Source organism: Ictalurus punctatus, chromosome 14 (genome assembly GCF_001660625.3).
Source record: "Ictalurus punctatus breed USDA103 chromosome 14, Coco_2.0, whole genome shotgun sequence".
Classification (NCBI taxonomy): Eukaryota; Metazoa; Chordata; class Actinopteri; order Siluriformes; family Ictaluridae; genus Ictalurus; species Ictalurus punctatus.
Window position 1 is genome coordinate 13985086 of NC_030429.2, and position 24305 is coordinate 14009390.

The 24305-nt window shown below is 37.4% G+C and overlaps 1 protein-coding gene across 4 annotated transcripts in view; it reads right to left on the minus strand.

Moving 5' to 3' along the window:
- slc1a2b (solute carrier family 1 member 2b) overlaps nucleotides 1-19534 on the minus strand; it is a 30284-nt gene extending 10750 nt beyond the window's left edge. For 2 of the 4 annotated variants that reach the window (XM_017484619.3, XM_047160085.2), the window contains exons 1-8: nucleotides 8744-9071; nucleotides 5640-5779; nucleotides 2071-2223; nucleotides 1710-1960; nucleotides 1477-1624; nucleotides 1271-1397; nucleotides 862-1095; nucleotides 1-38 (exon numbers count right to left, since the gene is read on the minus strand). The exon at nucleotides 1-38 is cut by the window's left edge and continues 157 nt beyond it. In XM_017484619.3, coding sequence (XP_017340108.1) covers nucleotides 1-38; nucleotides 862-1095; nucleotides 1271-1397; nucleotides 1477-1624; nucleotides 1710-1960; nucleotides 2071-2223; nucleotides 5640-5779; nucleotides 8744-8748 — 1096 coding nt within the window. In that variant the 5' untranslated portion in view covers nucleotides 8749-9071. Of the gene's footprint in view, nucleotides 39-861; nucleotides 1096-1270; nucleotides 1398-1476; nucleotides 1625-1709; nucleotides 1961-2070; nucleotides 2224-5639; nucleotides 5780-8743; nucleotides 9072-19305 lie in introns of those variants that run through there. The other 2 variants (XM_017484621.3, XM_017484623.3) reach the window with 2 other exon arrangements.
- Between the last annotated feature and the right edge of the window lie 4771 nt (nucleotides 19535-24305).

The following is a 24305-nucleotide window of genomic DNA, read 5'->3' on the forward strand; positions in this document are numbered from 1 at the left end:
CCTCTAGACAGCGGAAGGTGACAGGAAGTGTGCCAGCACTATAGGAGGTAGTGTTAAATGATAAATCAATTATTTGAATCTTGTACTGAGGTACGTCATTTGAAATCTATCACCATGCAATGTTTTAGAAATCCATTCCAACTTCACTCTTAATATGGCAAGAATGAGGCTAAGGACTAAAAGAGTGTCCCCTGAACGATTACATGATTGGGCTGCCATAGGTATTCCACTGATATTACATTTACAAAGATGTATAAAGTAAAGATAAAATATGTTTTACCTTCACAACAAACTACATGCATGTTTCAGATAAATAGCTTAAACCTAAATAAAAAAAAAAATATCTACAGTATTACATTATTAAAAAACTTAAAAATTATTATTTTTATACCAATGTCTGAATCCATTTAATGCATCATGCTTGAAACGTCATTTTCTATAAGCAATACATTATAGCTTATGAAAATTGTACAATTGTACATTTGAGTTTCAAAACATTCACTCAACCCTGGAGAATAACTTATTTGGAATATTCCAAAAGTCACATGTTCAACTAAAAACTGCATCATACAAATTTCCTTAGAGTATGGGAATAAAAAATAGTTTTTTCTTTAGTTTCATTAGTATGGATGCTAGTTAATCCCATTTTGTAAATTAGCTATTTCTAAAGGGCTAAATGGCACCACAATTATGGACTCAACCTCCTACAAAGCCTGACACTAAAACTGTTATCATAACTGAATTAACACGATACTTTTGAATATAAGTCTAGGATTTCTACTTTAAAATGTAGCTTAGATCATATCTGTATATCACAGACATTGTGTTTGTCAGGCTAAAAAGAGAAATAATGTGTCACACCTTGAAGCTGTTCCCAGGGCAGTGATCCAGGCTTGGAAGATGCCTATGAAGAAGCTGAAGGGATTTTTTCTCACAATGGCAAAGTAAATGCATGGTAGGAATATGGCACCATGAATGATGAGGCCAATGATGACTGTGACCATGTACATCCCCAGCTGTCTGGCCACTACTTCCAAATCCTTGATGGAGATAATTTTGCCACAGATCAAGCAGGCAATACCGAAGGGAGAATACCTGCACGTAAAGTGCAACTCTATGTGAGGGCATTTAATTAAACATTTCTTGGACCATGCAATGTCAATCTCTTTTTCTTTTTTTTTCTTTTTAGGAAATAGTCCCCAGCTGCATGCACAGTAACTGGTGGAGAAACCTATTTCACAGACAACCCAACTGCAATATTATCACTTACCACATGATCATAATGACCAGCTTCATCACAATCTCATTCAGGATGTTAAAGAAGTCAATCATAAGCCTTGCCCTCTCACCCATCTTCCCCATGCAGATTCCAAAGGCAATAAAGAATCCAATCACACCTGAGAGATTGCAACATTGATATTCAGATTTGAGACAAATTGTGAACAAAATAATTCTGCCAAGTGTTTGGTCCCATACCCAAAACATTCATTCCACTCTTATATTGCAGGGACTTCTTTTCCTTGAATATGGGAGGAGGCTTAGTGGCACCCGAAAGGAAGTTCTGCAAGGAACTGTTGGTGTCATATTCTGGCTCAACCTCAACCTTCTTCACAACAGTCTGGATCTATAAATGCAGTGAAAGCCTTGGTCAAAATGTCATAACTGACATTTAAAATCATTAAAAAGGGTTAAAATATTTTATTACTAACCTGCTGGAAGCAAGCCTGCACCAAGTTCTCAGGGAAGAGGTTCCTAATGAGGTCAAAAAAAGCATCAAGACTAGAGACGTCATCGTTCTTGAGTCCCTCCCCAAGGTTTTCCTTTAGTTTGGGGTTGCCAGGATGGATAATCAACACTAATATTACTCCCAGCACAGCGGCAATTATAGTGGTGGACATGTAGTAAATCATTGCTCTAGTACCAAGACGGCCGCTAGACTTGGCATCCAGACCTGCAAGACCTGGATTGAGGATATGTAACAGGTTAGTGCATGTACCTCAAATTTTTTGTGAGTTGTATATTGCCATACACCTTTATACTGATGGCCGGATAGTTTAGATATGTAGTTACCTGTGATTAAACTGGAAATGATGAGTGGAAGAATAAGCATTTTAAGCATCCTCATTAGAATATCACCGGGGAATGCAATTACCATGACAATGTTGTCATCGATAGGAGAGGCCACACGCAGAAGCATACCAGCTACAGCTCCCAATATCACACCTGGGGGGATATTAGATGGAAAATAGGACTGAGAGGAAGAAATTAACAGATTCATTTCTCATAGACCCATTCATTATCCATTCTTATTGGTATGTAGTTTGCATAGATTTTCCAAAAATTGAAAATCTGATAGAATATCCAGCAGTCTGATTACCAACACATAGATTTAGAAATCTTGGTGATATCTCATATGATTAAAAAAAATATAAGACTGTGAAGTGAGAGGAGTGAAAGGACATAAAAATGCACTGCATCATCAGTGTCATAAACAGACAAAAATATTCCCCATAAGGAGTAAGCAGGGTCTTTAAACACATCTTTGAAGGTGGGTTGGAATGGTGCTTCTGAACTCTAAATTGGAAGCCATGATGAAAATCTTGGCTTCCTACAATAATTTCCCCAGAGATTACGGAAGGCCTTTCTGTATTAATGGCCTCTCTGTGGGACAGTGAACAGAGCCCTCACAGCCAGACAATATTGTGTGCAAGATCAGTAGCCCATCTGCCATGAAAGCAGACATGTGTCTTTTGTTCTTGTGCCAAAGATTAAAATCCAGAGATACTATTCAATAATGCTTTACGTTATTAAAGCACACCTGATTCCTTTGCAAGCATGTCTTTTACCAACAAAACCCTCTTTCAATCAAGCCCACTGGCTTCTTAAGATCAAATCTGTAAAAGAGTCTGATGTTTTTAATCCACAAAACATGTCTTAACATAAATATACTTTCATCTGAAAAATATAACTATACCCCATGGAAACTGTTGGTTTTTCTGACATATTTGGATCAGCAAACATTTCATCATATTTGATAGAGTGTCTATTAATGAAGTTGATATACTCTAACAAAACCACAAGGAAAAATAGCATTTTCAATCATTTCAACAGAAATATCAATAGATGTAATATTCTTCAGTGAAAAAAGTAGGTCTCAGAAGCTAGTATTTCCCCCTTCAGTAGAAATAACTTCTTGTTTTGCATCATTGTCCACCAGCCTCTGACATCGACTTGCTGGAATTTTTGACCACTCTTCCATGCAATATTCTTTCAGTTGCAAGATGTTTGAGGGTTTTCTTGTATGTACTGCCTGTTTCAAATCTTCACATAACATATCAATGTCAAATCTGGGCTCTGACTAGGCCATTCCATAACTCTCCATCTCTTTTTTTTTTAGCCATTCCTTGGTAGATTTGCTAGTGTGCATAGGATCATTATCCTGTTGAAAGGTCCACCTTCGGTTCAACTTCAACTTTTGGACAGATGGCCTCACATTATCCTCAAGCACTCTTTTATATGATGCAGAATTCATAGTTGAAATAATGAATGCAAGCTGTCCAGTCCCTGAGGCAGCAAATTTCCATCACTATGCTTCACAATTGGTATGAGGTGCTTCTCCTGAAAAACTGTCTGTGGACTTTGCCAAACATGTCTGCTGTTACTGTGGCCAAACATCTCTATCTTTGATTTGTCTTTCCTGAGCAGATTATTCCAAAAGGCCTGGACTTTGCCTATATGCTCATTGGCAAACTGTAGTCTTGCTTTAATGTTTGTTTTAAACAGTGAAGGCTTGTTCCTGGCATGCCTCCCATGCAGGTCAAATTTGTGCAATCTCTTTCTGATTGTAGAAGCATGCACTTTTTACAACAACAATTGGAGGACTTACTAGCAGATCTAGTGATGAAATTTTGGGGTTCTTGGGGACTTCTTTTTGTATCAGACACTCTGCTCTTGGGCTGAATTTTACTGGGATGGCTATTCCTGTACAAATTGGCAGTCATTTGAAATATGCCCCAACTGTAGAAGATTTTCCTTACAGTGGAATGATGTATTTAAAATAATTTTGAGACCTTTTAAAATGTTTTTAAATCCATTTTTCCTGAAGGCCTTATAGAACTCTTTAAGTCTTGGCATGATGACACCCCACAGCTTAATAGCAAAGGCAACACAAGACACTAGATATATGTAGGTTCTAATGACTGGCACCCAATCTTGAACACTTGATTCTAGTTTTATGGATTTGAAGGTGTGATAAACGCTTGGGGTGTACTTACTTTTTCCATGTAACTGATATGTTTTTTTGTTAATTTAAATTGTGAAACTGTCAAAATGTCAGTTATATGTGTCATTTGATAGTGTATCAACTTCATTAATAGGTACTGTTTCAACAAGGATCAAATATTTGCTTGTCCAAATAGGTCAAAAAAAAAAAAAAATTTCATGAAGTGTACTTATTTTTTCACATGACTATATCTGAATCACTACTTTGCTCATGCTCCCATTGCAGCAATGAAAGCAAGGAGCTGGGTGCCATATGCATTTTAGATATGCCCTAAATACAGCTGCATGTGTTTACTGTATGTGCATTTTAGGCACGACTTCACATGTGATGTTCATACAAAATGACAGTGTATTGTTTATATACTAGAATCCGCACTGTGCTTGCTCATCCTGAATAACTTTACAGAAAATAATCATGACTAACAGTTTTTGCCTTTTAATTACATCCCCAAATTATGTCAGCACATCTTCATCGTAGAAATGTTGGTGTAGTGGCTTACATAAATATTCACTTCCCTTGAACTTTTCCACATTTTAAAGCCTGTAAATGAAATGGACTTAATTGGGATTTATATGTCATAAATCTATATAAAACAGCCTATAATATTCAAGTCGGAGAAAATTCAATATAGTTAGAATATATTACTAAATTACTTCCGGTGCAAATGTCAACTCAAGTGTGATATCTAAGTAAATACACCTACTCCTGGAAGGCCAGTCAGAAGAGCAATCAAGAGGCCAATAAGAACTCTGGAGGAACTCTGATGGAGCTGGATGGATCCACAGCTCAGATGAGAGAAGCTGTTCATAGGACAACCGTAGCTCCCAAACTCCTTTTGGCAAACTGGAGTTTGCCAAATGTCTTATTAGAGATCCATCAAATGTGGAAAACCTTTTTGGGCTTGGCCCAAAGCTCTATTTTTGGAAATGCTCATTTCTCTGAGAGCACTATACCCAATGAAGCATGATGGTGGTAGCATCATGTTGAGCATTACCCTTGGCCTTTTGGCTGCTTCTCTGACTAATTCCCTCCTTACCTGGCCACTGACTTTTGGGGGATGGCCTCCTCTAAGGAACCATATTCCTCCTCTAGGAATATGGTTGTACCATATGCTGTCTTTTTTTAATAATGTACTTAATGGTGCTCCATTGGATGCTCACACTTTGCTAAAAAAAATATATATATATATAACCCTGATTGATACTTTTCCAGAAATAGGTCCTGGACCTGCTTTAGTTTAGATAGGCCATTAAAGTCAAAGTCCTATTCTTACAAATGTTGCATTCAATCAGGTTCGTTAAGCATATGGTAAATGGAAAGACAACTCAGGCTCATAGAGCGATAGACTGATACTCACCCATTACAGTGAGTGTGAGGAGCAGGTTCTTCAGCATCTTCTGGCAGATGAGGGCACATTTTGAGTGTGGTGTGGCCTCGATGGGCTCCAGGTGGCTCTCATGCATTCGTACCTCCACTTGCTTAGGCATGCTGTTGGCACTGTAGGGTCAGACCAAGAATCAAATTACCGTACTGTATAATTACAGAGTGCACTGAGAGAATGAACTGAACTGAACTATACTAAGTAAACAGTTACTTAGGGAGAGGAACAGCTGGATGGTGGTTGTAGAGTGACTGTTGGCTGCTGATGATTAAAAGCAAAAAAAAGCAGATTTTGCCTATAGTACACTTAGCATGAGACACTGAGCTGTTAAGAAAGAACAGATGTTGAGTTGTTGGGAGTGCTGTTGGGCTCCTATCACAAACACGTCAAAAGTAAAAATATGTGAAACCAGGCATTAGTTGTATGCTTGTCAATGACACAGCAGTTATCCTTCAGTTAGAGGCTGGCAAAATGATTGCATATGTTTTAAAAATAAATTGATGCAATGCACTGGGTTTATTCTATAAGTGTGCATTTCACTATGGTATATCGTGGACGTTACTAACATTAAATTAGGTTATGCATGCTTTTGCTCATATTGCACACTGCACACAGTAATGAGTAATGAGTACTATCCATGACCTGGCCCCCAGAAATAGATAATGCCAGTGTCTTGAATATACATGGAGTTTCTGAAAACAAATATGCAACCATTTTAAGTTCTGCACCAACTCTCTACATTACCATAAAAACACTGCACAGACTTCCATCCTGCTTTGCACTCTCCATAAACATGTAGTGATGCTCGCACATTTTTTCAGAAACTCTGAAATCTGAGAGAAAGTTCTATTTCAGACTGCCTGTTAGATGTTTTAATTATTTTGTGTGTGTGTGTGTGTGTGTGTGTGTGTGTGTGTGTGTGTGTGTGTGTGTCTGTGTGTGTGTGTGAGAGAGAGCAAGAGAGAGAGAGAGAGTCAGGTGTGAAAACAGAAGATACTGGCTTCATCTTTCTCTCATGAAGGACTTATGGGTAGTTTTCTCCTATACTCACCATGTGGGTGTCAAACTAGCTATTTGAGTAAATACACTCAGGAGGATTGTAAACCCAGCGGAGTATTTCTCACTGTTTTAGGGATCATTTTAAACCATTATTAAAACTTAATCATGAACTGTTTCTCAATCTTACACTTTATATTGTATTGTAATGTTGTGTAACAAATTAGAAGTAGAGTAGAGCTTTCAATTAGATTTATTATTATCAGAAGATAAATTTGTTGGCTGAAAAGGAAGGTGTTTCTCTCTTCCCTGTACATCAGAGTATTTTAGCTCATGAACACCTAATAGGGAAATAGTGGCCACTTCCACATGAATTCAGCTCCTCTAAGATTTGGTACAAGCAGAACTTTTGAAAATAGCTGGATTGATGTATCTCAGAAGAATTTTAGCCAATATCCTTCCACACAGGTAGCTGTCACATGATTGAGGAGACCTACCTAGTGTATGGAAGTAGAATATTGCTAAAATGCACAAGTAATGTGTGTGCGTGTGTGTGTATTCTAACCAGTTCTACAGTGCGTTCAAATTATGTACTTCATCTTTCCTCCTTGTTTTTTATGTATGTTCTTACCTAATTAAGCACATTTTGTTACATAAGTAAGGTATGTTGATAAAATCATGAAGTAAAGGCTAAATTTTTTTTGTCCTAACAATGCACTCCCTGCAGGCTCCCTATAGGCAGAACAGCTGGTCAACTTTCAGGCACACAGATGGAGCGTCATAATAGTTCATATGTGTGAATGTGTAATAGTGGCATTTTACCAGCAAGGCGTCTCAGCAAATGCTCTGACACCATCCTGACAAAAAGTGAGATCCAGATAACAAAGAGTGAAAAATGTCAGCTATTGTGGATCAGAGCTATTGTGTATTGCTATAACGTATGACACCAAGAATGCTAATATTTATTACTGAACCAGCTGGTAGAATGACAATGGAAGTGACACAAATCATAGGCAGAAATGGTGATGTAAATCAGTGTGTAGGATGTACATTTATTTTTATTTAAAGCAGGATCTTGTTCTATTAGACCTTCTAAATGAGTTAGGCTCTTGCTGAAAATGTAATTGAATTTCTCAGCAGCAAAGATTGACAAATGAACACTTCTAAAAGAAAAATAGATGGCACAGACCTGGTACAACAGATTTCAGGGCTGCCTTGTGAAAAGGTTAACACACGTTCCCTCAAGGTGCCAATCACAGTGAAGTTTCTGCACCATCTGCTTTTATCAAGCCTTAAAATGCCAAGTATCTCCGGTATGACTTCTCTTTTTCTCTCCCTCTTTCAGATAGTTTTCTCAATACTTCATTCAAAAATTTCCTTCTGATCTCAGCCGCTGTGTTTAATGATTTTACTGAAAACAGTTATATTTTACTTGGTAAAGTTGGCAAAAGGATTTCTAGCTTTCTTACTCCCCTGCCACCATAGTGAAGGCTACTTAACTTCAGTCAACACAATGACTCTTTGATAGCGCATATGTATGACCCACTCTCTATTCCAATCACATATGGTGAGCTTCCATGAAATAGAACAAGGTCAGACAAACAACAACCTGCGGTAAAGTTGGGCTAATGTGTAATAAGGAAAGCTCTGGGCCCTGTCTCACTCCAGCCAACAGACAATGCAAAGAACACACTGATTCATTAACATGAATATTCTGAGGCTGTTTCTCTCTTCCTCATTACAGTCAACACAACACATGACCCTACAAAAACATGGTCTGATCACTAGACACATGCTTCGAGCACTGACATTTGGAGGTCACTGGTAAAATACTATAAAGACTATTAATTTATAGCATATGCGATTCAAGGAACTTTTCAAAAATGAATTGGTTATACAAATCAATTACAACAACAAGGGCAAAAAGTATAATTTAATACATTTAACCATATATCAAGTAATAACCTTAACCCAATATGGCAAGCATTTAAAGATGCCAGAAATAAATAAATAAATAAATAAAATAAAAATATTATACTTGTGATGCAAGTTTTCAGGAAAAAATAATTGGGGGAAAAACTTACGTCATTACAGTTATTGTGATAGATAATAGCCACCAAACTCTTCAATCCAGAAGAGGATGCTCAAGTTGCTGGTTTAAACGTCTCCAAATAAATAAAAGAACAAATCTATGACTTCCAGAGTCCCAGGCTCCAAACTCCCCACTAACGATAACTTCCAGATTAGCTTCAAGTTTCCATGTGAACCCCTTAAAGGCCTTTCATTCCACTCCAAATCCAATCCCAGGCCACCTCCAGATTTCAGATCCTGACTGCAGCCTAACTTGCAGACCAACTGTAAAGCCTCAAATCCGGAACGCCTTCCACCAGTGCAAGTCCATCTTAGTGATACAGAGAGAGCCTGAGATTCTCCAAAGGAAGTAGCTACAGTGGGAAGGAGGAGTTTCTAACCTTAATCCCCCAGAAAGCATTCTCACCCACTTTCAGGATAAGTCTCTATGCAAGAACCACTACCATGATAGCAGACCAAACATCCCATCAGGGCTAAATTGTCACAACATATTCATATTCAGAATTTTTTCTAAAAGTCCCAAAAGTACACAGTACTTGAACATTTACAGTACCTTATTATTAACTATATTCTTGAAAGTTATTGTAATTAATATTTGCAGATATGTTCTGTAATGTTTGATTACAGTACTAATACATTGTACTGTGTTTTTAATGCAAAACTGTATTTGTACCTGACAACATATTCATAAGAGTACATTACTATGAAACCACCACTGCAACTTAATATTATACTGTGTACATGACATATGATAGATAGATAGATAGATAGATAGATAGATAGATAGATAGATAGATAGATAACCCTAACATAACATAACGTAACATAACATAGGAAGCTACAATATCAAACTGTAAAGCACACAAAGTATTCTACTGGTTTGAAGACAGTATTTCTGAAGTTAGAATTTTTCAATATTGAAGGAAGTGTATAACAATGACTAAGGGCACCATGCTGGTGCTAATCCCTAGTCCTACATTAACAACATTTATTATTATGAACAGAAACATTAGAAATGAGTGTATTATGCAAGAATGGCAAATGAATCGAAAATTTATCCGGAAAGCCATTTTAAACCTTTGGGTTTTAAAAGAACACTGCAAAAACAACATATATCATGTTAGAAAAAGCAATAATTCCATTAAACGTTTGGTTGAAGAATGAAAACAGAAAGCTGGGGTCATATTAAAGCAGAGTGAAAGACAGCTCCAAGGTAACAGCCACTGGAATCCCATAATTTTCTATGGGGCCAAGGACACTCTGCTTTTGTGTATAGAGAATCTTGATGTATAGGGAATGTATAGGAAATGTGGACATTTGTTTGCATGTATTGCTGTGTGAGGCTCACACTAGCCAGCCAAAAGAGGCCAGTGAGAGGCATATTAATCTCTCTCTCCATCTTTCTCAATCTCTTGGCCAGCACCATGTGAAGTTCCCCTGCTACCCCTCTCCTCATCTGAGAACTCTTTGTCCCACACTCAAACAGTGTCAGTGGCCTCTGCTATCCCATAACCCCCCACCCCACGGCACCCAGCCTCAGTGCCCAAGCTCAGCCTCCGAATTTGCATAGTGGAGGGAGGGATGGTGGGCACATGCAGAATGCCAGCTCCATTTAGGCCACTGATGTCATGCCTGTGCCCACCGTGGGAGAGCTGTGGAGGGGCTTAGAGGGTGATGGAAGGCCCTTTCTCCTCTCTCTTCAGCCCTTCTTTTCCGGTATGAATGAATCTTTCAGAAACGGCAGCCCATTGTGCAGAATAATCGACAGCGATTATCCCAATTTTATGCTGCCTTCCCGAAGAGAGGTCTCTTTCTCTCTCTCTCTCTCTCTCTCTCTCTCTCTCTCTCTCTCTCTCTCTCTCGCTCTCCCTTGGTCTTGCTCTCTCTCTGTGCATCTCCAGTCCTTTCATAGAGGATGCAAGGCAATGATGGCCTGAGAGGTTGTCTTAGCAACCACATAAAAGAAAGGACGGAAAAAGAGAGAGAAACCTTGTTCCACCTTGGCTCAAATCACTCTAAAGAATTAATAAAGTAGCAGCTGAATAATACAAGAATATAAAAATATATGTGAAGAGACCGACTGTCACCAGATATACACTAATGCCAAATTCCAAATAACCAATATTGCAGAATCGGTTGCAAGACACTATATGTAGAAACAGCATTGGTCACGTCAATCATTCTTCTGATTATTTGGGATACATTGCTTCTATAATATCTCTTATCTTAAACTATAGTAATAAAATAATCAGAACAACAGAAAAGCGTTCATTTGACTCTTTTTGAACACACATGTCCACTTCAATATTTTAAACTTTGCAATGTTGATGAAGTATTTAAGCTTTGTGGCAAAAATTGACATGACAAAGATCTTTACAGTGGAATAAACATTTTCATTCGAACATCATCTTAAGACCAGATTTTTTTGCTTTATTTAAGTATTTTGATCAGACTTCATTAGCATAAATAAAAAAGTTCCAATACAAAATATACTTCTAAGAATATCAGCATTCAGCTGGTCAAGAAATTACGCTATTCATACGTAGTGTCTTGCTTTAAAACATCCACACAAACACAACATTTCCTCTCATTGCACTTGACATATGTTCTCATATGTTCTCATTAGTACACATTGCGAAGGCTCTATATTGGCTAGGCCCCCTTCCCCCACCCCCTGATCAACCTCTTGCCATGTTGATCTCCAGCAGTTTGGATACATTCTGCCCCTCTGGGCCTCACACTCACATGTCCAATGTGCTTAACCATAACCATCAAACACTGGAAAATTACCTACATTAATATAAGCAAATTATTAAGATCAATTATGTTTGGTAGTACCAAGAATCAGACATTTTCAGGTTACATAAGGAATTATTAGTACAACAGGATGAAAGTGCGCAGTAAATTTCAGTTGTGCTGCAGGTGGAAGTGGGGCAGAAAATGAACATGACCATCTGACTATCAGTGACACACAAACACACACACACACACACACACACACACACACACACACACACACACCACAATATAAACACGCAGTCTGACGTCAGAGCTAGCGGCAGCTCAAAATCTGAGCAAATCCAGGCAAAGGTCAAATTACTGCTGTAGGATGCAAATGCACTTAAACACAAGCAAAATACAAAATGCTATCTCTATTGTATGTTTTTTGGCTGTGCCTTCATGTGATGTACTGATGCTTTATATGGATGTGGTTCATTCTGCTCTTCTAATGAGTCAATTGTACAGTTATGCAATGTATTAGGATGCCTAATGACACCCTATATACACAAGGCATTTTATTATTGGTCCCTTTGTTGTTATAACAACCATATCCTCAAGCTTTTCATAATGATTCAATTAACTCACATTTTGTAATTGCATTGTCTATATACAGTAACATCAATTCCTCCTTTCTATTTAAAAAAGTACACAATGAATTTTGTCACAGGTATCATCCATGTCATTAAAAGAGAAGAGATTATTAAAAGTGAGGTTTTCATACAGTTATTTCATCCACCCATTTATCTACCTGTTCTGAGAAGTTGGATCTACATAAAAACACATTACTGGCTATTATATACGATGCTATTAACATGAGCAAAGTGCTTTGCTTTGTTTGGAGCGACCTTGTTGTTTTCATAATGAGGAGGTGATTAGGGAATTATGGGAAATTGCCATGCCACTGCATGTAGAAAGCTTTCACATGTGCGCAGGTCCATCACAATTATGTGCTAAAAGAGCCATTATGCCAAAACCTGTGGCTAGAGCACACTGGAGAATACTTATTCATCTGATAAACTGTAAATGAATAAAATTCGGCCCTAGGGATGAAGGACTTTCTCACTTTCTGCTCTATTTTCTTTTCTTTCTTACCTTCCATCCCATTATTCCTAGGCCAATGCTTCTTTTGCTTTACATCCAGATCCACAAGGGTTTTCAGTGATCAGTATCTGACTGTTGGAGATCTCATATTCACCACTTTATTGATTAACACGTACCAGTGGGAAATCGCCTTGCTTTATCTAGTACAGCATGACAAGGCTTTATGATTTGCATCAGCGTATATGTTTAAGGACTTGTCGTTGTGATGAACTGCTTTTGATCAGCTCAGCTCAATGTGAATCCCCAAGGATCTCATTAAATCAGCCTGGACCATCACCCCCTCCCCCATTCTACTAGTCATCCATACAGGGAAAAGAACACAGATTCGGAGAGTGAGAGAGAGGGCCAGCAAAAGACTGGGGTTATCATTGTGCTTTGAGGTAGCTGATTGGATCAAAGATGGGGAGTGGCAAGAGTTTATGCAGAATGGATTTGACAGCCAAACCTGAACACTTCACACATAACACACAAAACAGCAACGGAGCAATAAAACTATATATGTATGTATGTGTGTATGTAACGGGTCATATATGATGAATGCATATGAATATGAAAATAATTTTCACTTTAAAAATCAATAAGGGCCAAAGAGGTCACAGTTAGCTCACTGCTCGTACCCGTAATGTGTTCTTTAAAAAAGACTGCAGATTCCACAGAACAAAATCTGACCATCCAGAGGGAAGAAATTCCACAAACTACGTCAACCTACAAAAAAGCCACCTGTAATTTGAAGAATGCCCAATGACATAAACCCAGTATTGGATAGGGGCTTTGGAAATTGGTTCAGCACTAGTTACACACATTCCATGAAGCTCTGTTAATAATGTACTCCGTAACAGCCAAATTCATTTGGGGAAAATAAAGTGGATCATGTCAACATATGAAATAAAACCTAAACTCCACAACCACCAAAAGAAATGCAAAGGAATGTGATTCATGTAGAACTATGTCCAATGAAATTCATGTATCACATTTGGATAATGATTTCTTTTCCATACCAGTACACATTTTGCTAACAATATCATCAGAATCACACAGAAGATAAAGACCAAATGCTGCAGAGATCTTTGTTACAAATGTCTTCAGTGTTATGTTTAATTAACAGCTTTACACAAGTGCAGTGCGAAACATAAAACTGATCTCTATCACATACTCCCACCTGGGAGAACTGTTTTGTGAACCTTAAAACAAAAACTATGTCTTATAGAAACTGTTCCATGTATAACCTTTTAAAAGATCTAATTGCTAACTATCCAAAAATCCTTGATGAAATGTTTTATTTTAATAGTGCACAGAAAATAATACAGCTTTTCTTTCCACGTAATGATTTACTAAATGCTTTTTCCAACTGTGTAACTGTGCAGAATATTTACTGGATTCACATAGATTTCGCCAATTATTTAGACAGTCTTCCAACTGTTCCTTTTAAATAATTTCATTTGGCCATAAGGTATACCAATGCCACTACCAGGCTGACCTTGTACTTCCTTTTGTATATGGAGCTGCTCATCAGCTGTCTGTACTCCAGAAAAGTGTAGGCATTTGACATCAGACTCACCAAAACTATTAAATACCAATGTACCAATGAAACATAAGCAATGTAAAATACTCAATTACTCAATGTTTTACTTAATATGATTTGTATCAGTACTAATATTAACAAAAAGACATGAACCTGCTACTATGGTACAAACTATGATACAAACTTTATAAACTTTATATACTTTATAAATTATGTCATCCTTTGTTGTTGAAACCTCAAAGTTGAGAGATTTCTGAGATGTAACCTTCGTATCACTGCCTTTTCATATAGTGAAAAACAGCACACTGAAACAGATAATGCGGCGTAGCTATGGAGCCTGCATGAGAGGTCATAGGTAGGTGGACAGACAGATGGATAGATAAATAAATGAATGTGATTCCTAATTAACCAGTGCATGGTATGGTGAGCCAAGTCCGCCACAAAACGTCCACTGTGTTGGGCCAGCCATTGAAGCAAATCGCTCTTGAAATGCGCCAAGTGCAGAGGAATAATAGAGCAGTTTATAGGGCTCCATGCCCATTCACAGGCTCCCTGTGATGGGAAACTCTTAGCACAAAGGTTCAGGAGGGGTTTTTTAATTGTTTCCTCATCTCTCTCCCTCCCCTGCTTTCAAAACTGGGACTGACAAAGAAGCAGTGAAGGGGATTGTTTAGTGTTCCGCTGGTCCAGGCCGGAGGTAAACACAGACGTCCCTGTGTGCCTCCACAGGGTTGCTGGGAAGAGGTGGGCAAAACACAGCAGATGAGGAGGAATGGGGGCCCTCCGGAAGAAGAAAGTGGTGGGTATAAGGTGCTGTAGTGTCTCTTGGGGAGAGCTAACATTGTGAATGGCATCAGGGTTCACATGCGTGCCTGTTAAGATCAAGTAAAAGTGATGAAGTTCTACGAGATTAAGTGAGTAAGTGGCAGCTCGGCCCTCCGCTCCCACAGCTCCGGCTATTTACATACTCAAGAGTGGAATTAATGCCCTACAGTCCCTGAAGCTGGAACAAAGATGCACACAAAGCTTCCTCAAAGAGCCATTAGAGATTTAGCTGCAAATTAATTGAGGGAAGAGAGATAGAAAGGGAAAACAGAAGAGGGATGCAGAGATGCCCTGAGGTTCATCCATAGTTCTTAAGAAGGGTCTGAGGTGAGAAGAGATTGTTCCACTAACCCATGAGACTCCTAAAGGACCACTCAACACTTTTTTTTCTCCTTCATCTATTAATATGAACAGAAGGGCCACATTCCACCGTAAGACTGTCCAAGACTTTACAGATGGTTTTATTGTGTATAGAGGGGGACAGGTCTGATATGTACTTTTCATAGTTTTCTAAATGTGCAGAAGATGATTTGATGTCTTTACAGTGGTTTAGTGAATTAATAAAATAGATTCAATTAAAGACTAAGGCTTGGTAAGATTGGTAGCTCATTCACTATTAGATCTTCAACAAATAGTTCATTCTTTCATCTTCAGTAACTGCTTTATCCTGGTCAGGGTCATGGTGGATCTGGAGCTTATAATGGGTATGGGGCAGGAACTCCAGTCCATCACAGGGCTCAACAAACAGTGAATCTGCTCATTTAAATAAATTAAAAATACATAGTTATACAATCAACTAAATATAAAAAAATAAAAATTTTGAATTGACCAATGCCACAATACACAATAACAGTATTTATGTCTAAATTGATAACTACAGTAATTTTGAGAGTAAACACAGAGTAAACCAGACTGTGCATTGTCTTTCTAGGACACTATCAATTTGTCCATACAAATTATAACCATTAAAATGCATTCTACTCTGGGAACATCACACCTACAAAACAAGCACATAACAGCAAACACATTAAACTGAGATCATAAATTAGACAGCATGACTCAACTTGTTCTGTTCTTCCACAACTATACTTCAAGGCAGCATTTAATCCTCAGTAAACACTGGGTTGAATTAACATACTGTATGAGTCACAGCATTTGTAGATAATTGAGGCTCAAACAACAATCACCTGAAAGCATAAATTACAGTTTTGCACTCAACTTTGCAGATGAGTTTTTCTGTAAGGATTTGTCATTTTCAGTTTACACAAAAGTCTCTGTGAATTTTGTCCAGCCTTGGCAGATTTTAAGTCAAGTCAACTGGGTTTTTATTGTCATCCTTCTATATAGCTTGTATTCATTGGAATGAAATGTTGTTTCTCTAGGACCGTGGTACAAAGCATAACAGTGCACAAGACTACATAAAGTGCAAGTATATATTATATATACAGTATATATACAGTATATCTTTTGAGAGACATTATATTTCAACCATACTTTGACTTTTTTTTTTTTTTTGCAAAACATTTTTTTATTAAATAGTGGAGAGAGAAACAGAGCCAAGCCTCTCTCACCATCCCAGAGGATTTATTACCTATAGCACTCTAAATTGCTAAAAAAATATATGTATATGTCATCAATTTGTTAAACATGGGATTATCTGGGTAGCAGATAGACTAAAAAGGCGTGAATGATGTCCATTAGAACAGTGATGCATGTCTATGGAGAGCTGTTCTGGCATTCTAAGTCTCTGGGGAACGGTTTGGTTTGTTAGCACTCTTTTTGGAAATGTTCACAGATTGTAGCACTCCTAACAGTGGAAAGAGCAAGTGACTAATCCCTGTGCTCCTTCAAATTCATTTATAGTCTACACAGGCACTGGGTGAGCAGGAACATGGGAAGAGAAAGGGGGAGAAATGTGGAGCAAAACAGATGTACAAGGACAGAGAGAAGTGATGAGGAGGAAAGAGAAAAGCATTTAGATGGCTTAGAGTTAGACAGTGTCTCCATGTTCCCATGTTTGTTACTCAAGTGCTACAGTAGATGCCGCCCAGTACCACCCTGTCCACAGCTCTAAATAGACTGAATGGATATGCGCACATACATACAAGCACACACAAATTATGGAGTCTTCGCCACTTCAGGATTATCTAGTCCCACTTATATTATCCCTATTCCATTTCTCCTTGTGTTTTTTTTCTTTCTGTGCAATGCTACAGCATTTCTGTTCTAATTTTTCCCTGTTATGGCAGTTTGCCAGGTTAGGTTCACCTGCCCCAAACATCAGGCACTGACATGGTCTATCTCTTGTCCACCCCTTTCCTTGCCACATCACCCCTTCCCAAATCTCCTACAGCTTCCCAAATGAACAGAGCCCCACTGTCTTTCATCTCAATCTGAATCTCAAATGCCTACTCTCTACAGAAAACCAGTAGGGGCTTTTGCCAACATTTTTTGTTTTACCCCATTTAAAAGGCTAGTGTGGCCACAAAAAAACTTGTTCATTTTAAACACAGACTAAAATTCTTCTTTATTGTGCTGTTTTTATTGTTTCTATTGCTATCAAAGTAAAAGAAATGGCATTATTCTCACAATTCTCACAACCGATAGAAGATAGATCCTATAAACTGTATGAGGACTTCTTGTCCCATTAATTCACAAAAAAAATTGCTCTTGGTATGCTGTACATTCATAAATATGACGGAAAAGACATATTAGCATATGGTTGTTGTTCATTAACTAATCAAAGAAAAGTAATAACGGATAATGTATGTGCTTACCCTTATCATATATAACACTACATATATGTGAAACAATAGGAAATTTCTGAGCAATAGGAGACATGGATGATGGACAAACATGAATGTATCTATGTACAATAATGAAGAAAAAAAAACAAATATAAATGTCCTCAATAGGCACACAAATAAACACGCATTTTATTATTTATAGGGGCCGCTAAACTGAGCTCCACCCTGTCTGTGCTGTAAGGAGTTTAATGAGAAGGGCCTCTATGCACAAACCAAAACAGATTACCTACATGAGTTGTCTCACCCTTTCAGGTTTCCGCCACAATCACACAGACCACAACATTCCATCAGCTACAAGCCCCAGGGCAGACACTGCCCTGTGTTTAGATCTCACACTGGAATTTCTAACAAAGGAAATCCTCCAAACTCCTTACAATGACAGACAAACCTCATTTTTCACACATTTTTCTCATGTAATGGATTTTACATATGTATATTTTTCCACATTATTTAATTTATTTCATTCATATCTATCTATCTATCTATCTATCTATCTATCTATCTATCTATCTATCCATCCATCCATCCTCCAAATTAAGAGGTTATGAGGTAATGAGAATTTCTTATAAAAAATAAAAAACTTATATAAAAAAACTTATAAAAATTTGTGCAGCGTGTCCTGGACATGAATTACAGAAAACATTATACCAGTGATTTATTTATAGCAGTATGCAATTGTTACCCAAATCTAAGCTATCTATCTACATAGCTAGCTAGCTAGCTATCAAATACAAAGAAACGCTCTGTTCTGTCTCTGTTATGTGACTTCATTAAAATACTATTCTTCTACATTAATGTCAATTTTTAGTACTTTACAACACAATTCAGTAAGTGTCAGTAAATGTTCGGACCAAAAACCAATATGCCTTATAGCCCACCCGCGCACTGGCCCAATAATGCAACTGGTTGACTTTTTGTTAATTGTTTTTTAGAGTACTTACTGAACCAGACAAAATACCTAGAGCATAATTAACACCTTAGTGTTCATTTGCGTGAAGGTGGACATTGATGAACACTAGTATAAGTGTTTCCCCGCCGGAAACGCGGTTGCGCGTCGCTCTGCAGCGCGTATTGCAGTGAAGCGCGCGCTCATGCAGTGCACAGCTACTGTCAATAAGATTCAAATGTTCAAATGCACTCAGTGACGTGTAATCTTCTTGTTTACTACATGCTTAGTCGGACTTTACAAACGGGTTTGGAATAGTTGGATTAGTCGGCCGTTTAATTATTCGCAGACTTCCATCATGGAGCCTAGATGAAATCATGGCAATCCGGTCACTATACAAAATGAGACATGGTTCTAAATTATAGCCTATAACATATTGCTATAACATATAACGATACTTTGTAACATGATGTTATTTTATGATATGCACGCAGGTTAAACTTTAGTTCCGCTTTGTTAAGTGGATGTACTCCCATTGTGAAATAATTACTGTAGCTTTATATTTGATATATTAATGTTGCGCTCTGGAAGACACACTATCGCATGTGGCTCTGTAAACTGAGAGAGACTCACCTTTGTTGTCAACCTGGGAGAAATCAGATTCTTGTTTGGCGCTCTGCTGTCTTGCATCCACGTCTTTGGGTGAAAATCCGCTGCGATGTGAAGACAGAGAGAGAGAGAGAGAGAGAGAGAGAGAGAGAGAGAGAGAGAGAGAGAGAGAGAGAGGACGATGGTCTCTACGGGGTAATCCGTGGAGCACCGAGCTCAACAATCCAACTGAATAAAAGCTGCTTCACTGACGACTGACTGTGTATCGTTCACACACACACCCTCTACTCCTCTTCCTCCTCCTCTTCTCTCTTCTACTCTCCCTCTCTTTCTCTTTCTGTCTTCCTCTCTGTCTATAACAGGTGATGTTGTGTAGGTTAAGTGGACAGGCAATCACCTGAAAGTCAAGCTCCAATTCAAGCTTATAAATGTGCTTTTGTATACACAAATTGTATAATTTGTTCCCTGTAGGTACTTTTCTTTTTCTGGACAAGAATATATAGAGAAGGAGGACATTTATGAAAACTAACGTGGTCATGCAAATGGTCTCACAAAAAGCATATGGTTAAAGCACATTCTGTGCTTTTCCTTGTCACTGGGGTGGCACCATAATGGGTACAAGTTTTGTACCTTCAGTATGTATCTTTTACCTGAAATAATGTAAAAAATAATCATAATAATTTAGTATCTTTAATTGTAATTAGAGCTTAAGGACCACTACTCTGTCTAAAGCTGCAATCAAAATTGAACAAATTTGAGACTGGAGAAATCATTATAGGTTGCATTTTCAGTTGAATTTGGGGAAACTAATCGAAGCATTTGTTGTGTTAAACTATTTCAGTTGCTTTTGTTTGATTTGTTCATTGCAAACAGATGAAAGTCTGTTAATTTTGACAATAAACCTGATTTGCAATGGGGGTTGAATAATTTTGATTGCAACTGTAAGTACACTACATGCACTCTCTTAGGTAAAGATGCATACTAAAGATGCAAATCATCCCTGCACAAGGAAAAATACAGATACCTTGTTGTGTGTGCATTATTATAATTGTAAGACATGATGCAGACACTAACCACATACCAAAACATAACCTTAACCTCTGTAACGTTTCATACCAAACTGATATGAATTTGCATATCCTGGCTTCTTTATACAGTAATAACAGTGAAACAGACCATGGCTACTGAATCCCAAACCCATAAATGACCTGCACCCAAAGGTGTCCTTTAATTCAACAGACTTAATAAAGAGAAAATTTAAATGAAAATTTGATGAAATATTAATTCATGCTTCTGTACTACTCAAACACACAGGATAGATTCTAATCCAAGATAAGCCATGTAGTGAGCTGTGTAAAGAGGAGCTTATGGTGATAACACCATTTATCAAGTGTGCTATTTTTATACTGTGAACTCAAAGTTTCTAAGAAAGCTGCTATGAAACCTAAGGGACTTCATTTTCAGACACAAAAAAGAATACAGAATAAGAAGAATAAGGATAGGATTTTACCTTCAGTAGTAAAGGCTTTGAATCTACATAGTGACACTCACCCCAACATAACAGCATGAATTCATTTAGATTCTCTCACTGATAACACCTCAGGCTGTTTCACTGGCATGCTGACAGATTAGAGCAGTCATGATGGATTGTGTGGGATGATATGGAGCAGACTTCATTTAGAGAGTTAGATCTCTTCAGCTGACATAATGTTCATTTCTATGATGCCTAAATACATGGATATTTTCTTTTTATTTAGTCTTAAATGTTTGAGAAAATTATAAATTAGTAGTTTCTATCTGCAGTTTAGGTTCACAAACCTGAAAAAAAACTGGATTGCTAAACAATATACAAAAGTAGGTACTAAACCTTAAAAACTACAGGAGGTAGAATTTGGTTTCTTTGAAATGGGCTAATTTAAACATTTTAAATAATCGTATGAATTACTGCATTTAGCCCTTATCGAAAAGATAGAGACTTCATATGAATAATCACATGATTCATGTGAATATTGCACATTGTGTTTCACACATTTTTCATATCAACTTTTCACTTATGATTTTTTTTCCACCCAATTATTTATTTACTTTTTTTTGCATATAGGTTATGTGTTTCTCTTTTCCCCATGTATATATATGTATAATATGTATCTATTATTCACATGATTCACCTTTGTTTGTTTGAACTCACATTCACAATTTCAGGGCATGGGGAATTGCAACTTCATATGTTTTCATGTGATCACATATTAGTCACATAATCACATGTGAAAAACATTTGATCAGCTGTGGAATGTGTGAGATTTCTCCATAAGGGAACATTATACCATAATGAACCGATGCATGAGGGGTTTTGATTCCACCACATGTAAAGATGTACATAAAATATATTATATTCAGATATAATCATATTTCAAATGTAATACAGTTAGGAAACAGTTTTTGAGTTTAGGATGTGCAATAAGAGATACTCCATGTATTGTTATATTGTTATATAATACAACTGTTTGTTCCGTTCCACTAATTTGATTTGTTGACCAGCGTTTCAAGCATGCTTATGTTTCCTATAATCACGCTGGGATGTTTCACTGTGTGTATCACTCCACAGTAGCCTTATTGACATAATCAGCAGACATGCCAAATTATACTTTTCAGGAATATAACTTTTGACTTAAAATATGAAAGCTTGTCAGACAAATATGAAAAAAAGAAGGATCTTTAATGGACCTGTAATTTATAAATCAATGTGAGCTCGCTTGCATGCTATTAAGTGAGTGTAGCTTTGTTAGGATCTATTTCCGGTAATAGAGCACAAAATTAAACCCACATTGTGTTTGAATTGTCACTTACTCAATATTAATTTATTGTATAAAAGTGATATCGTACTCCCAAATCACACTTTTGTCAATATTCAGTGTAACTGCATTGTTGTTCTTGTGTTATTGCTTAATTGATCTAAATTGATATTGATCTATCCATCATTGCTCCAACATTCAGCACAGTCCCTGTGGGAGAACTTTGGATTTGGATTCTTGTTTAACTTCAGACATCAAATACATGTTTGAGATGTTTATACTGTGCACTCTATTATGTCAGTGTAGATCTGCTAATGAAGTGGCCTTGCTGCATTTCTGAGGAAGCTTCTGGTTATAGTTGTCACACTTCACAGCCTCCAGATGAAGCCTCCCCTCCAGGTGTTGCTATGCTACTATGTTCTGTTTCACAGTAATTTTTGGAGGAAATATTTCATATTACTAACAAGGTTTGCTGTCATGGGTAAATCACTTAATTTGAAGCAATTATTGCAATTAAGGGACAGAACCTTTTCTCTGTCAAATCCTTTTTGTAATCATTAGTGGAATGGCTTAATATATGTTTTGGAAAGTAAGATGAAGCAGGGATTATGGAAAGTCCACAAGACAAGTTACTTTCTGTTATCAATTACGTTATAGAAGCAATAAACATGCAATGCAGTTAGAAATGCAAATTAGAATTGTAACAGGGAGACCAGAAAACACAGTCCTATCTCCTCCCGGCTGAAAAATAAACAACAGAAGCCATCACAGAGATTCAAATGGTTTCCACTACAAATACTATTGCAAACCACCAGTTAACCATTAAAACCATTACCATTATTGGTCCTAAGTTGTACCCACTAGACATGGCACCAATGGAAGGCAACAATTTACCAGTAGAGACCCACAGGGACCATTACAATTTCCATTATAACTATTAAAACCATTACAAATTCTCTGAGGGTTTCTATTGTTGGGGGGGGGGGGGGGGTTCAGCAGGGCTCTGACACCTCTCTTGTGTCAGAAAACATTTTAACTGTTACAAAGTGATGAATCATGAGACTCTTTCTGTACACAATAAATAAACCTGTCCTTACAGAAACGGTCACCATATCAATGTTTATGTGTTTATGTTTGGTAAATAACAACACATTTTAAAAATCTAATTATTATTAGATTATAAGGATAGACCACCAAAATCCCTGTGTATGAGATGTTACTATAGAAAAAATAATGCTTTAAATAAGGTACATTACAAGCACGTAACAAGCACATTAATATAAACTTAAATAACAGCCAGAACTACTGTCAGAGCTGTTATTATTTTTACTCAAAGATAACATAAGGGATAAATTGGTGTATCTCATAGCCAGTAATAAGAGATGGATAAAAGATTGTGTAGAATGTGTGAATCATCCAAGGACTCCATGGATTGTGTGTTATAGTTATGAGACAGTGAAGAGACACAAATCGGAATATTGCAGGGTTTTTTTTCAATTGTAAGCCTGTTTTTACCTTGCCTTTTAATCCTTGGATGAGTCTAAAACATACTAGTAGTAAGAGATCAAAATAAGATTAGGCTCAACCAATCACGGTTACTGAAAGCCAGTCTCAGCATGCTTTGACTTTGACTTATTGACTGATGTTTTCTCTGCCAAACCCCAGTGTGGGTGAGTGTATATGTGTAAGCAAGGCACAATGTGGTGTTAATGTATAGCATCCTGGCTTCTGTGTACTAATGCATCTAGATCATTCCTGTGGAAAGCAGTGCTCCAAACGTGTTTAATCCTTAATAAAGCAGCAAAGCCCAAGGCCACTCATGAGAGCAGTATGGGGGATGGGCAGCAGGCACACAGATTCAACCATCACCTCAGGATTGTTTCATAGTAAAGGCAAAAATAGCTGCCTTTCTTAATGATGCTGGTTCATCATTAACATCTGGAAGGTTAATGGGTGTGGGGTGAGTGAGGTGGTTTGCAATTTCACATCATGATGCATCTTCGTTTGATTTCACATCCTGTAAATTACTAAAGCAGTTAACAGATGAAACTGTCAGCAAAGTGCACATACTGAATCTCTGAATATGTCATTGGATGTGGATCAGTTGATTTATAATTTTTTTTTCTTGGAAATCAAATTTAGCTGTGGTCTCTAACCTTACAATCCATAACAAGCTGTCTTGGAATGCAGCAGGCAAAAAATGAAGCTCTATAAATCATAATGTTGTTCTGT